Source organism: Drosophila albomicans, chromosome X, assembly GCF_009650485.2.
Source record: "Drosophila albomicans strain 15112-1751.03 chromosome X, ASM965048v2, whole genome shotgun sequence".
Classification (NCBI taxonomy): Eukaryota; Metazoa; Arthropoda; class Insecta; order Diptera; family Drosophilidae; genus Drosophila; species Drosophila albomicans.
Genome location: NC_047627.2, coordinates 12,939,678 through 12,954,629, shown reverse-complemented (window position 1 = coordinate 12,954,629; position 14,952 = coordinate 12,939,678). Strand labels below are relative to the sequence as shown.

Genomic DNA, 14,952 nt, shown 5'->3' with positions numbered 1-14,952 from the left:
ATTTAGAATAATTGAAGTTCGAATTTTGCTATTGTTTTCTAGATATGGTTATGCCAATTATGTGGTGTAAAAATATCAGCCTCCTAGCTTTTACCGCTTGGGCTGTACCTTGAATTTTCAGAGAGTCAGTGAATATGTCAGCATAAAGAACTTAAATAAATATTGACTAATGTTTTAGGACTGTTGCTAAAGAATATTAGGAAGGAAGGATGCATGGATACATGTCAAATACCATTTATAATATCATAGGGAGCAACCTTATCTATAGCTCGCTTTGCAGAGAGCAACTTACATTTGACGCTGCAAGAGATTCTGCCAAACAGCCTTCAACTCCAGGGAGGGAGCACGCAGTATAAGGCTCTTGCGTCTGGCGCCGCGCTTGGGCGTTCGTGTCAGATCTGGGGCACAGTATCCGGTTGGACTTTCGGCCAGACGTCCGTTGGGATCGACGGTCAGACGAAACTCCGTCGCTGCAAGAGACATTGCGAATGTGCAAGCTAGCCGAATGAGGAAACAGTTTTTGGGGAAGAAACGCAATGAGGGGAATTGAAGTGCAACTCACTTTTTTTGCGCATGTGAAAGCACGAATCGACCACATTGGCAATGGGTATGGGCTCCTCGGTGATGAAGAGCACACGATCCCGACTGACCTTGGCGAACACAATGATGTCGCTGAAGAGCAGCGTCCAATACGGTTTGATTGATCGACCCTCGACGCGCGACAAATCGCCACCAAAGATCCACTGGCGACCCTGGACGGCGAGCGTGAAGGGTTTGCACTTGGTGAACACCATGCGTGACTCGAGGTCCTGCAGCGTCAGCAGGGGACGACCCTCGCCCAGTGGCTCCATGAGGCCACTGCTGACGGTTATCTCCCGGTAGGCAGCCTGCAGTTCATTGATCACAGTGCTGAAGTTCTTATGCTCCTCGGTGTCCACATGACAATTGCCAGCGAGCAGCTGCATCAGCTTGAGAATCTCGCGAAAATGCTGCAGCGGACGGTGGATGAACATGGTGAGATCGGGACGCTTTCGCGGCACTGCCGGCTCCGTGATGAACGAGATGAACTCCGACCCAGTTTGCCTTGATTTATTGACCAGCACACAGTCCGCCCGCTTGATGCCATTGCAGTATTTCTTGTAGGCGGCACAGATCGCTGTCGTTTTGGACAGATAGACACGCGAGGCAAAGTTCATGTGCGGCTCCTGCTCCTGATCGTTGCTGCACAGCTGCTCCAGTATGTCCTCGGCGATGCGCAGCAGCTCATCGATGTTCTGGAACAGCGTGCGATGATCGTTCGGTGATATCAAATCCTTGCGCTCAACCAGCGGCTGCACAAAGCGCTGCAGTCCAAAGTGCAGGGCCGCCGTAAAGTTTTGCTCTCGACTGATGAGCTGCAGCAGGAAACGTCGACGATTATCCGTAATGGGCACAATGGACTGCAGAAAGGCGTTGGGACAGAAGAGTGAAGAGGGATCATCATTATGCTTTCAAGTAACAAATAGTCTTAGCCATCTAGCGGACAATTCGATAAACTCAACACTTTCCAATTACTTTCAAAGCTCATTGAATATGAATCCAATCAGACAATGTAAATATTTAAATGTGTGCGCTGCAAAGTATGCTTCACTTTTAATGTTCGCAAGGTGGTTTTTAAAGGAAGTGTTTTCAGTACAAATGAATAAAGCACTAATAATGATTAATGCCGTATAACTATTGCAAGTGCACATAGAAGGTACGCAAATAATATACAAAACGTCAATTTGAATAAATAAAGTAACCAAAGAAATGTTCTTTAACTCTGTTCCCTCGAATAAAATATAATGCAAATGAGCTTCCTGCTAGCAGGAAGTGCTTGATGAGCTAAGGCCTTAATGAGCAGTGTTCATAAAAAAAGAAACCAAATGAAATTCACATGAAACGTAAAAAAATGTAATTTTTATTGTCAAGCGTGGGTTGGGGGGTTTTTATCGCATTCAAGGGTCGCAGGGGAGAGCACAAAAAAAAAAAATGATTATAATAGTAATATATTTAGGTAGTAAATCGTATCGTCATGTTGCAAACTTAAAAGTTACGACAAAAAAAATAGGTAAACTTAACAATAAGGCGCTAAAGATATTTACAATGAGCAACGCGGCGCAAAAAAAAAACGAAATGTTCGGAAATGTGGAAAATGACAAAAATTAAATTAAAGAGTCGTCTAAAATTAGACGTGGCGTGGCAAAAAGTGGCTTGACACACATTAGACAATGACACCTTTGCCTACCTCCTTGCTGAACGTCACTTGCGGCAGATGCAGTCGCCGCTTGGCCGCCTCAATCGATGACGTGGTGCCGGAGCAGGCGGTGGCTGGCCGGGATTGTTGATTGTTGCCCATGAAGCCAGGCACCCGTGTGCTGCTCGTGCGCTGCAATATCGCTGATGTATTATGTATTGCTGTGGTTGTTGTCGTCGTCGTCGCTGCCGCTGCTGTTGCATGTTCGTCAGCGCAGAGCTGCGGACGTTGCTGCTGCTGATGATGATGGGAATGGGAATGGGTCTGGACGTGGGTGAGCGTGTGAGAGGAGTTGTGGTGAGTGTTGTGACTATTGCTGCTTGCATTCACAGTGACCGTGGTGATGTTGTTGGTCATGTTCGTCATGTTGGCGCCCGCGCCTGACCTTCTGAATATCTCCAACGTCAAGGACGAGCCCTGCGATCGTATCAAATTCAGAACATCAGCCTCGGGCATCGTGACCACATTGTGCTTGTCCACAAAGATGACATAATCGCCCGGCAGGATGCCGCAACGATCCGCCGACAGTCCAGCCTCGACCTTTTCCACCCGCGGCGGATGTGTCCACACAATCGAGAAGCCAAAGCCCCGCTCCTCCGTTCGCGTCAAACGCTTCGTCATCGTGAACGGTGTGCGTCCCGTTGGCTGACGTCCGGTGGCCATCGTTGAGCAGCGTCGCGTCGATCCGCCATTCATATGATTCGCATTGCTGGCATTTGCATTGGCATTCGCATTCCCACCACCGGAGCCACCGCCTCCTGTGCCACCGCCACCGCCACCGCCAGTACCACCGGCTGAGGCACCTGCGGTACTATTGCCGGCAGCTGTTGTTGTGCTGTTCGCATTCCCATCGGCCGGGGGATCGAGCTCGAGGAAGCGCAAGAAGAGATTCTCGTCGGCGTCGCGCTGATGCAGCGCCTTCTTGCTGAGCACCATCGGTTGCTGTGGCTGCTGTGGCAGCAGATCGTCCTTGCCCAAAGGACCTGTCGCTGCTGCCATGCTGTCGATGCTAATGCTGATGACCTCATCACTCAACACAGTTGTCGACGCAATCACAGCTGTCGTTGTGTTGTTGCTGTTGCTGTTCGTGTTCGTATTTGTATTTGTATTTGAGTTGCTGTTGTTCGTGGTGGCGGTGTTGTTGGTATTGTTGGTGTTGCTGTTGGTGTTGCTTGACTTGAGTGCTGTTGCTGCCATCGTTGTCATCTTGCTGGAGTCCTCAGTGAGCTGTTGCTCCTCTGTTTCGCTCAGCTCTTGCTCCTGCTCCTGCTCTTGTCTCTGCTTCTCCTCCTCCTCCTCTTCTTTCTGCAACTGTTGTGGACGGCTGGCGGTGCTTGGGGCGTGCAGTCTACTGCGGCAGCTATGTTGACATCCCTGTGCGTGCAACTTGTAGGATCCCGTGACGCCGTAGATGTGTTGCTGCTCGGCCAAAGCGCTCAATGGAAATGTGAGGCAACCCAGGAACTCGCTGCGTCTGCAAAAATAATAAAGTGACGATGGCTGGCCATTAGTAATTGGCAATTGGCAAATGGCAATTGGTAACTGCGGAAAGAGGTCCTTCATCACTGAATCACAACTATTACATCAGCTGGGGAAACGTTCCTTATCGGAACTGAGCAACTGCGAAGGAGGAGGAAGTCTCAGGTTTTGCACTACAATAAATCAGCAAGCACACCGACTACCCGACCACTGACAATCGACCATCGACCACCGACCATAGACCACTGACCACAAGCTGTAGCTTGAGCAACCACTGGGGAATTGCTTGTGGCTAAAGGCCACTCAAATGACCTGCCAAGGCTGGGCTTCCGTTTCCGTTCGTTTTTCGTATTCGATTCATTTCCATTTCATTTCATTCCGTTTCGTTTCGTTCCGTTTCGTTCTGTTACGTTTTTATTTGTCAGTTGTCAGTTGTCTGACGTCTGATAAAAACAAAAATGTTCCATTTTCGGAGGCTTTTGCGTCACGTTGCACTGGCATTTTGTTTACTATTTATATACACCCATTAACCCACTGTGCACGCGTCGCAATCAGCTCACACATCTTTCCCACCCACCCAATCGCCTGCTTCTGCTTCTGTCTCTTCCATGCCCATCCATCCATCGCAATCGCAATCGCTATCGCCTTCGCCTTCACCAATGCGAAACACTTCCGCCCCAAAGCACGCAGCAGCTGCCGTACGTGACATAAATCAATTAGCGCGCCTAAGCTGTCGTGGCATGGCATTCCCACAGATCCAGTTCGCGGGTACGCGAACCCAGCTCCACACAGGGCCAAAACAAGCCACGGGGCCTGGCCCCGGAAATGCGCTTTGGACCTCTAGCATTTTGTTGTTGTTGTGAATCGCTTGAAAGCTTCCATTGGTTCTATTTGGTGCTGCTTCCTCTACAATTTCTAGGTTCAGTTCTCTCTGTCCTTTGCTATCCCAATGCCCTGTCTCCGCTCTGCTCCGTTCCGTACTGTGCCCGGCTGTGAAGTTTTGCCCGCGTATTTGGGTCAGTTTTATTGATTTTAGTTTGCTGCAGCGCCAAACTTGTGCGATTGCAATCGCGTTTTGTCTGACAGCAGCTCGCATTCGCTTTGCTGCTGAGGACAGCTGAGGCAAAAGGGCTTTCGTTTTTGGGCAACGCAAAAACCCACAAAAAAAAAAAACAACAACAAAAAACACCAACAAAACCCATCCGCCCACTGAGTCAGCCACCCACTAACCCACCACCTTGAGTTGAGTAAATTCAAAAATGGGGCCAGTGCATTAAAAATGTAACAAGCTGCGTACAGCGAGCAAGCGAGCAGGCAAGCAAGCAGACAAGCAAGCGAAAGAGCGAGCGAATTGGAACTGTTGCCAAACCCCTTCAGATCTTCAGGTAGGAGGACACTCGCACTCGTGCCTAAAAGTAGGCAATGAATAATTCACACAACTTGTCGTTGGGCAAATTTACTTAAAATGGCTTAACGAGGCATTTGGAAATACAACTATTTTCCAAATGTTTTCATTATGCATGCATAACAAATAACCTCGTATGTCTTTCTCGCTCGCACTGTGTGTCTGTATGTGTGCGTGTGTGTCTTTGTGTGTGCGATTCCCAGGTGTGCATTTAGCTAGTTGAATATTTCAATTATTGTGGTTACTCGCTTAGTCGCATGATGCGAGTAGATAATATTAAGGCATGCCATGGCTTTGACCTGTGGCCATTGCATAATGGAGTTCTCCTCTTATCGATTTGACATAACCGTCGACTAAATGTCGGAATGTCGCTACTGACTGACTGACTGACTGATTGAATGAGTTAAGCGCGCTGTCAGCACAGTTCAGACGAGGACAGACCAGGCCTCGCTGGCTGGCTGTCCATAGCAAGTTTGCCAGTTGGTTGTGTCCTTGAATTTCAATTAACTTTCGTCTCTGTTGCTGCCACTTGTGAAACGCGTTAGAAACTACATTTCACACGCACCTTCAAAGCATGTCATATACACATACAGACACACACACAGACACACACACACTAGCACAAACAAATACACACGCAAGCACGCACACATAAATTGTAGGTTGGAGTTTAGGCACTTTCTGCTCGCTCACAATTGTTTAACAGCATGCCCAAAAGTATGCTACACGAAAACACGCATACTAACACGAAGGCATTGGCACGCCACACACTAACAGTTATATAATTTTGTGTTGCACGCTTTTCGGCTGGCTGGTGGAGCAAAATCTGACGACTGACAGCACTGCCAACACACACAACAAAAATGTACATTTCTTGATATAAAAACAAGACGGCATCATCTCATGTGCGCCAATACACACAGACACAGCCACTCACACACACATACACACGCATACGCACACACGCAGCGCATGCAAAAACACTTGACAAAAAAAAATGTATGAAAAAAAAAAACAAGTAATGGGAATGGCAATTAATTATTGCAGTTAATAATTGCTTTCTTAGCCGTTTCTTAGTTTGGAGCACACACTTTTCAGCATTTGTTGAGAGCAGCTCGATTCACGCTTTCGATTTATCTGTACGAGTATGTGTGTGAGTGTTTTGGGTATGTTTTGTTACCCGCGGTCCGCAGCGTTGCCAGCCGTTTGCCGTTTTTGCGTCTGCGTCGCGCGAGCTTAACACTCGAACTGAGAGCTCCCAGCGACAACACAACTGACAGGCCACCAAAACTGGGAGAACATTCTAAGCACGACACGACACACGGCACGACACGACCCGACCCGAAGCCGAGCCGAAGCTCAAGAACCAAAAAGAAAGAATGAAAAAAAAACAAATCAAATAACTGGAGCCCAGGCAGAGTATTTCTTTTTTTCTCTGTTTTCTGTTTCCTTCCCATTCAGCTGTGTGGTGTTTGTGTGTTTGGGTTTCTGGAAAGCACCACGATGTGTGCGCTAAGCGCAGGCGCTGGATGTGTGTGTCTGGATTTGTGGAAAGCTCCTCTTTACTCCCTTCTCCCTTCTCTCTCTCCCTCTCACCGACCCACTCGAATGAGAAGCGCCCACCATCGTCATCGTCATCGGTTTGCGCCCAGAGGGCATTGCGTTTGTTTATGTGCAGGAAATGCACAATGACACAAAGTGTGCTACAGGAAAACGTTACAATTAGGCTGAGACACAGCCAGCAGTCTGGCCTTGTCTAACTTAGCCTTTTGCCTGTCGCGCAGTCACCGTTAGAATTGCTTATGCACTGTCGCCTTGCTTCGCTTCGCATTGCGGGTGAATGACATGTACGTATGTACGTTGCTATCAAGTAGATGATGAGTGGAATGTGGAAAAGGGATGGGGATGGAGGATGGAGGATGGTGGTTGTGATTTAGGGCTGGTTACTGACTACTGACTACTGCTATTGACCTTACTCGTACTCACTTTAAATGACGATCCCGATGCCACACGGCCAGTTGAAGCTCCATCTGCTGCTGCTGTTCATTGTTTGTCGCTGTTGATGTTGCTGTTGCTGTTGTTGTTGCCGTGGCTGTTGCCTGCAGCATGCTTTCCTCCACATGGAAGCCAAAGCTCTCATCAAAGTACGGACGACTCGAGTGCCGATGAACGGCTGTGCGCTGGTGCTCCTGCTCCTGATGCTGTTGCTGCTGCTGCTGTTGGCCTGTTGCCAACGCCACCTTGACGTAGGCATTGATGCTGCCGGCGCCGCTGTGCGAACGTTGCAGATCGCGACAGCGTATAACTGCAACAGATAGCAAAAGGTGAGCATCGAATGTCTTTAATGCCTGACAGGGACGGACTTGAACCACATTCCTTGCTGTTTCATTCCAACGTTTCTTTAATATGAGCTACATTTCAAATGGTTTATTCTATTTATTGCTTGAATTCATATTTCATTCCATCATTTCATTACAATTTATCTAGCTTTAGTAAAACAATTAATGTTCCATTCCACCGTTTCTTTAATGACAAGTACATTTAGTTAGCTTTGGTTACGAATGATAAGCAAATGGTTCATTTTATCTAATCTAAACAATTCCTGTCCATTTAAATTGCTTGAATTTATGTTTCATTCCATCGTTTCTATATTATGTATGCGAAAGGAAGTAACTTAAATAACATAATTGAAGCAAATACTTTTGCTTGAGTTGCACTTACAATTTACCTAGGTTTAATAACAAATCGAATGTTCCATTCCACCGTTTCTTGCTTGACTTTATGTTTCATTCCATCGTTTCGAAAGGAAGTACTTTGAATAACATAATCGAAGCAAATACTTTTGCTTGAGTTACGCTTACAATTTACCTAGGTTTAATAACAAATCGAATGTTTCATTCCACCGTTTCTCTGATTTCTGCCCAGTTACCTAGCTTAAATTCAGGTTTCATTCCGCCGTTCCTATAATAGTTTGCAGTTGCCAATACTAATTACCTAGTTTTAATCAAAAAAGTTGTGTTTCATTCCATCGTTTCTATATTATTTATGCGAAAGGAAGTACCTTAAATAACATAATTGAAGCAAATACTTTTGCTTGAGTTACGCTTACAATTTACCTAGGTCTAATAACAAATCGAATGTTTCATTCCACCGTTTCTCTGATTTCTGCCCAGTTACCTAGCTTAAACTGAAGTTTCATTCCATTCATTCTATAATTGTTTAGGCAAAGTGAAGTATTTCGCTGTAGCTTACAGTTGCCAATACTAATTAACTTGTCTTAATCAAAAAAATTGTGTTTCATTCCATCGTTTCTACAATTCTTTAAGCAAATTGAAGTAAACAATGCATTCGCCTTACTTATGAAGTGATTACTTCATGCTATCTAATCAGAAACTTTTTTAGTTCATTTCCTTACTATCTTATTTTATACTTTTAACAAAATGATGATGTCTAAAATCGGAATCGAAACACTATGTTCTATTCCATAATTTCGTAGACTCAATTTGAGTCTGTTGTAATGAATTTTATTATACTTTGACTTTGTCTTTCTCTAGATCAAGCTAAAGAGTTGGTTCAATGCTTTAGGGCGGTCGACTCTGGAACTCACCATGTACATTTAATTGCTGTTGCGGCGCATTGTAAGTGATGCTCAAGTCGATGCTGCCCCGTGGTAGGAAGTCCCCGCTGTGCGTGCTGTCACCAGCTGAGGAAACCGAGGAAGCCGACGAGGCTGAGGCGGACACAGAAGCCGAGAGAGCAGAGGTGGACACGGAGGAACCGCGACCACGCTTCACGAAGTGCTCATCGTCCTCCAGATCACTGGACGTGGAACTGGAGAAGCTGAGGCAACGTTTGATGCTCGGTATATGCTCAAGATGGCTCTGCTGCAATCCGTCGTTCTGTCTGACCGCAGCTAGTGTTGCCGTCGTCGTCGTCGTTGCTGTTGTTTTGCTGCCTGTGGCATGATTGCTGTTGCCACTTGTCTTGTGCTGATTCTTGCGACGCACCACACGCTGTCGCTTCAGATGGGTGGGAGTGCGCACCTCCATCTCATGGATGCTGCTCTCGCTCCACTCGCCGCCATCAGTTAGTGTTGTGGCCGCTGTGGCTGTGGCAACCAGCGCTGAGGGCAGCGCAGTCTGGTGCTTGCAACGCACCTCTTTGCGTGCCGACTCAATGATCGCGTCCAGCATGCGATCCAATGTGGTGTCACCCATGCGTGACGATGACAATTGCGAATCCTCCAGACCAGCGGCGGCGACTGTGGCGGCTGTGGCGCCACTTAGGCGGGGCATGCAACGCAGTGCCGCAAGTTGTGGCGTCGCCTGACGCGGTCCGCTGCCTTCGCTGAAGCTGCGTCGCTGCGGACTCTTGCCGTGCACATTGCTCAGATCCTGGAGCGCAATCAGGCTGCTGTTGCCAAAGGGGCTGCTCATGAAGTGCACCCCAAAGTTCTCCTTGTTCGCATCGCCGCTGGCATTGCGACGCCTGCCGCGCGTCTCCTCCACCGCATTGGAGCTCGAGTGGCGATGCATTCGCGTCATGGTAGGCATAACCTTGCCCCAAACTCTTCTCTAGCTAACCTGCAAGCGAGCAACGGATATCAGGAATCAGAAAACTATATTATTTGCTAAAAATTAAACTACTTCAATTAATTTCATATTAGTTTTTAAAATCTCTCTTTTTTATCCATGAATATTTTGTATTTTAGTATATTTTGAATGTAATGATATTTCAATATACCAAGTATATACTTCTGTAGTATATATAGTATATTTTTAGTAACCTGCTAGCGAGCAACGGAAATCAGAAATCAGAAAACTATAATTCATATTCAATTATCAATGAATTCTTAAAACTTTATTCTCTCAAAATTAAGCTACTTGAATTAATATCTTATTAATTTTTAAATTCTTTCATTTTTACCTATCAATATTTGGTATATTTTGAATGTAATGGTATATCAATATACCAAGTATATACTTCTGTAGTACATTGTTAGTAATCTGCTAGCGAGCAACGGAAATCAAAAATCAGAAAACTATAATTCATATTCAATTTTCAATGAATTCTTAAAACTTTATTCTCTCAAAGTTAAACTACTTGAATTAATTTCTTATTAGTTTTTAAAATCTCTCTTTTTTACCAATGAATATTTAGTATATTTTGAATGTAATGGTATATCAATATACCAAGTATATACTTCTGTTTATATGTAGTTAATTTTTAGTAGCCTGTAAGCGAGCAACGGAAATCAGAAATCAGAAAACTATGATTCACATTCAACTTTGAATTAAGTTATAAAACGTTACTTTTTTCCTCGATTTTATCTATCATTATTTTGTATTTTTGTGTATTTTGAATGTAATATATCTATCAATATATATTCGGTATATTTCAGTACCATTTTAGTAAGCAAGATTTTCGTATTTTTAGTATATTTTGAGTGAAGTAGTATATTAATAAACCAAGTAATAGTCGTCGGTATATATTGGTATATTTTAGTCAACAAGTTTTTGTAGTTTTGGTATATTTTTAATGTGATAGTATATCACCATACCAATTAATAATCATCGATGTGTTTTAGTATATTTTAAGTATGTGATATTTTGTTTTTGGTATATTTTGAATGTAATAGTATATTTATATACCAAGTAATGCTCTTCGGTTTATTTTTAGTAAGCAAGATTTTTGTATTTTGGTTTATTTTTAATGTAATAGTATATCAATATACCAAGTATAGCTTTAGGTATAATTTAGTATACTTTTAGTATATTAATTAGGTATATGTATAAACCACAAAATACTAAAATATACAAATGACTATATTTGGTATACTGATAATGTAATTTAATTTAATTTAAATTAATTTTAATTTTACCTTATAAAACACATAATTTTTTATTGTCCCTATAATTGTTTTGTTTTATAAAGATGTGATTGCTCTTAGCTAAATACATTTCCTAATTAAGTTATTTAGGAACCTTTCTTTATTTGCATATAGGAAACTTTTTTGGTTTCATCAATATATATACAACTTTTATAGTGGTTTAGTGGCTTTCATGCTTAAACCAAAAATACCCTTTTATAGCTGGTAATTAAAGAATTATGTATGTAACTATTTCCGTATATGTTAATTTTGATGACCGTCTGATCTATGTAGTTCGTTTTTACCCTACGGAGTAATGTAAAACTAGATTAAGTGGCCACAAGGGTAACAAAAAGCCAGTTTAATAAGGAAGACAAAATATAGAAAACTAATTAAGTGATTATGTTCATTATTATTTTAGTATTCGTGAATAGTTTTCGAAGTCTTTAGGAAATCGAAAAGGAAAAGGAATATGAACGTATTAACAGTTGCCTTCTCTCTCTCTCTCTAGTGGGGTGAAGTTGGGTTCGGTTGCTTCCTCTTCGACGGCGGCTGGTCAACTGGATAACTAGGGATAAGCAGCTGGAGAGGAGTCAGGAACTGTGAAACTGGAAACTGGAGGAACAGACAACTTTTTTCAACGGGGACAGTATGGGAGAAGAAGAAGAAGATTTGTGATATTTGTACGCTGCTGCAACAGCGTGAAGACAATGGCCACGAAGCAAGAAATTTTTGCAAATTGTTTTTTATTTAATTTTTTGCAGCAAATCAAACGGGTTTTCGTCCTGGCAGCAGGCAACCGCTTGTTGCCTCGTTCTCGTCCTCGTCCTTGTCCTTGTGCTTGTGCGAACGTCTTGAGACGCAAAATTCAGGTTTTCGAATTCAAATTAAACTTATGCTAATTTACAAAAGCGATTCGTTTTTTATTTTTTTTTTGCCGGCAGCCGCAAACCATTAAATTAAGCGAGTCCAAAAAGGATCTGCGCTGCATGCATGCATGTGTGTGTGTGTGTGTGTGTGAGTATGAAACAATTACGCCCCAGCATAATGATGCCATTTTTTTTCTCTCTTTTCATTTTTTGCAAACAACGAGGCAAAGCGGCAAAAAGGATCTTTGTGAAATGGGTTTCCATGTAATCCATAAACGTCACCCCGATGAAAATTGTAAATTGAAAAATGGAAAATTGCACAACGAAATCATTTTCCCTCTTGCGATCTCTCTTGGCAAATGGGAGAAGATGAAGACGAAGACGAAGATGGAGAGGGAATCTGTGTGAGACCTTCGAGCGTGCGCTCTATGTGTGTGTGTGTGTGTGTGTGACTTGTGCCCCGAGGATTAGCAGCTCACAAGGACGCAAGGGGAACCCAACAACCAAACCCAACACAAAAAAAATAGAGAGGAAGAAAAAAAAACAGCAACAAATTAAATGTATTAGAGCACGCAGCACCCCTTTTTTGTATTTTCTTTACGCTTTTCTCATTCTTTGCGTTTTCCGTATTTATTTTTTGCGTCTTGTGGGTCGCTAGCCGATCTATATGTGGGTCTGAGTCTGATTCTGAGTCGGATTCTAGGGGTTAGGACAGCTTAGGGGTATTTTTTTGTTTTTTTCGTTGAACCTTTTTTTCCTCTTGGTTTTTCACTTTTACCTTCTTTGGCGAAATTAAAATTAGAGCAAAGACAAACAACAGGCTATGGGTGTGAGCGCAATTACACACACACACACACACACACACACACACACACACACACACACACACACACAGAGAGAGTGAGGTGTGTGTGTGTGTTGCCAGGTGTGGACTGCGATTAGGCCGAGATCAGATCAGCCAAAAAAAATAACTAGGAAATATGAAAAGCAAGGCAAAGAAAATAAAAGAAAAGGCTATCGATTACGCGGGCAATCTAGACGTGACGATCTACAAACAACGTGCAACGTGCTACGTGCTACGTGCTACGTGCAACACGAGGCGCGACACTTACCTGGAGGTAACTGGAGCAGGAGCTCGACTATCGACTGCGACTCGATCGCCGGCTTTTTGAACTCGTTTCGTTGACCAACTGCGAAGCGCTTTTCCTTCCACTGTGTTTTCTTTTTCCTCAACTTTTTCTTTTGCTTTTCACACTTGGCACCACAAGAACAACAATAAAAAATAAAAATAAATAGTTGCAATTGTTGGCAAATTTTGTTATCTTCTTTTTTTTTGCAAAATGCGTTTCTCTGACGCTTCTCGCGATACGTTCGCAGCACACGAGGCAACAAACGGAAATGACGAGCTCAACATGCGACGATCAACGACTTCGATTCGATGTGGCATGCAACGTGCAACCACCACAGATGCCACAGAGAGAGAGAGAGAGAGCGGAGAGAGTAACGGTAAGAGTTGTGTCTCTAGCTCTTTATCTATTCTTGAGACTCCTCCTCGACTGGATCATCGCAGCAAATTAGTGATAGCATTTTGCAATAATTGAAGAGCAGCTACCACAAACTTGCTGCCTGCAGATACATTTGTATCAAAATACTGCAGATACCTTTGTTCCTTTTCTTACATTGAAAATAGCAACTTCAAAGTTGAAAAGTTCAGCTCAATAGCCTCGATTTGAATTATATACTATATTCAACAATTAATAAATAAACTTGAAATATTTGTTCCTGAATTCCATGTTGCAACCATTAATAAAACGTGTAAGAAAGTTACAGTCGAGTGTGCTCGACTGTGAGATACCCGCTACCCATTTTTAATAAAGGCAAAATATTGTATATTTTGAAAATGATAATTTTCAAAATATACCGAAAATACTAATAATGTACTAAAAATATACCAAATGGTATGTTTGGTATATCGATATAGTACACCATTTAACTCTAGCTTTAAAATTAGGCTTGCAATTTGATTTTTTTTATTTGCGGGGGCGGAAGTGGGCGTGGCAAAAATTTGAAACAAACTTGATCTGCGTGCAAACATAACAAATGCTGTCGAAAAAAATTATAGCTCTATCTCTTATAGTCTCTGCGATCCAGTGTTTCATACGGACGGACGGACGGACAGACGGACATGGCTATATCGTCTCGGCTGTTGACTCTTTACCAGCTTTACACATCTAATTTTATTTATAATATAATATAAATATTGATTATTATAAATACGTTGTTTAACCTATTTTGTATATATATAAGAATAATAAAAATAAAAAATAATAATAATAATAATAATTTTGACAATACAGTAATAAATATTTAACAATATATAGTCAAATAAAGCACATTAGTAACGCAATCAGATATTAGCATTTATTTTTTCTTACTTCATCTGGATACAAAACTGATATTGAGCTATGACATGGGTGCCTTGTAATTAACATTTCATACACCAACTTTTGTAGTAAGTTATTAGATTGCGATAAATATATAAATATATATATTATAATACTATTTTTCTTTATCTATTTTTCATTTCAATTTACATTCTTCCTAGCCTAACATATATTTTATTTACTTTTCATACAAAGATTTGATTTACTTATGATTTAGTTTAGTTAATCTTTATTTTGGATTAATGTTTCCAAATGCGATATATACACAAATTAGCCAAATTAATTGAATTTTAATTTGGATGTATCTAACTTAAAATAGTTGTTAATATAATTAGTTTTATTTCGGAAGAAACAAATAATTAAGCATATCATATCAAGTATACATCTCTCAGCAAATGCTCTCTTAGCACTTTCAAATATGCTCAACAGTTTGCTCCAGTTGCGCACTGAATTGCATGCTGTGCGATTGCCGCCACTCGCCGCTAGATGGCGACACTGGTGCATTTAAGAGCGCACACTCAACTGCAAATTATCTTGCTCTCTCTTTGCACTCTCTCGCGCTTCCGCTCTCACTCTCGCACTCTCACTCTCGCCTGCTCTATCAGCGTGTT

At 42.5% G+C, this 14,952-nt stretch overlaps 1 protein-coding gene across 6 annotated transcripts in view; it reads right to left on the bottom strand.

The window, feature by feature from the left end:
- The window catches only part of LOC117572231 (pneumococcal serine-rich repeat protein), a 31,970-nt gene extending 18,755 nt beyond the window's left edge, over positions 1 to 13,215 (bottom strand). For 2 of the 6 annotated variants that reach the window (XM_052004767.1, XM_052004763.1), the window contains exons 1-6: positions 13,010 to 13,214; positions 8,767 to 9,742; positions 7,146 to 7,464; positions 2,267 to 3,749; positions 563 to 1,439; positions 293 to 470 (exon numbers count right to left, since the gene is read on the bottom strand). In XM_052004767.1, the coding sequence (XP_051860727.1) occupies positions 293 to 470; positions 563 to 1,439; positions 2,267 to 3,749; positions 7,146 to 7,464; positions 8,767 to 9,712 (3,803 nt within the window). In that variant the 5' untranslated portion in view covers positions 9,713 to 9,742; positions 13,010 to 13,214. Of the gene's footprint in view, positions 1 to 292; positions 471 to 562; positions 1,440 to 2,266; positions 3,750 to 5,905; positions 6,063 to 7,145; positions 7,465 to 8,766; positions 9,743 to 13,009 lie in introns of those variants that run through there. The other 4 variants (XM_052004769.1, XM_052004761.1, XM_052004759.1 and 1 more) reach the window with 4 other exon arrangements.
- Between the last annotated feature and the right edge of the window lie 1,737 nt (positions 13,216 to 14,952).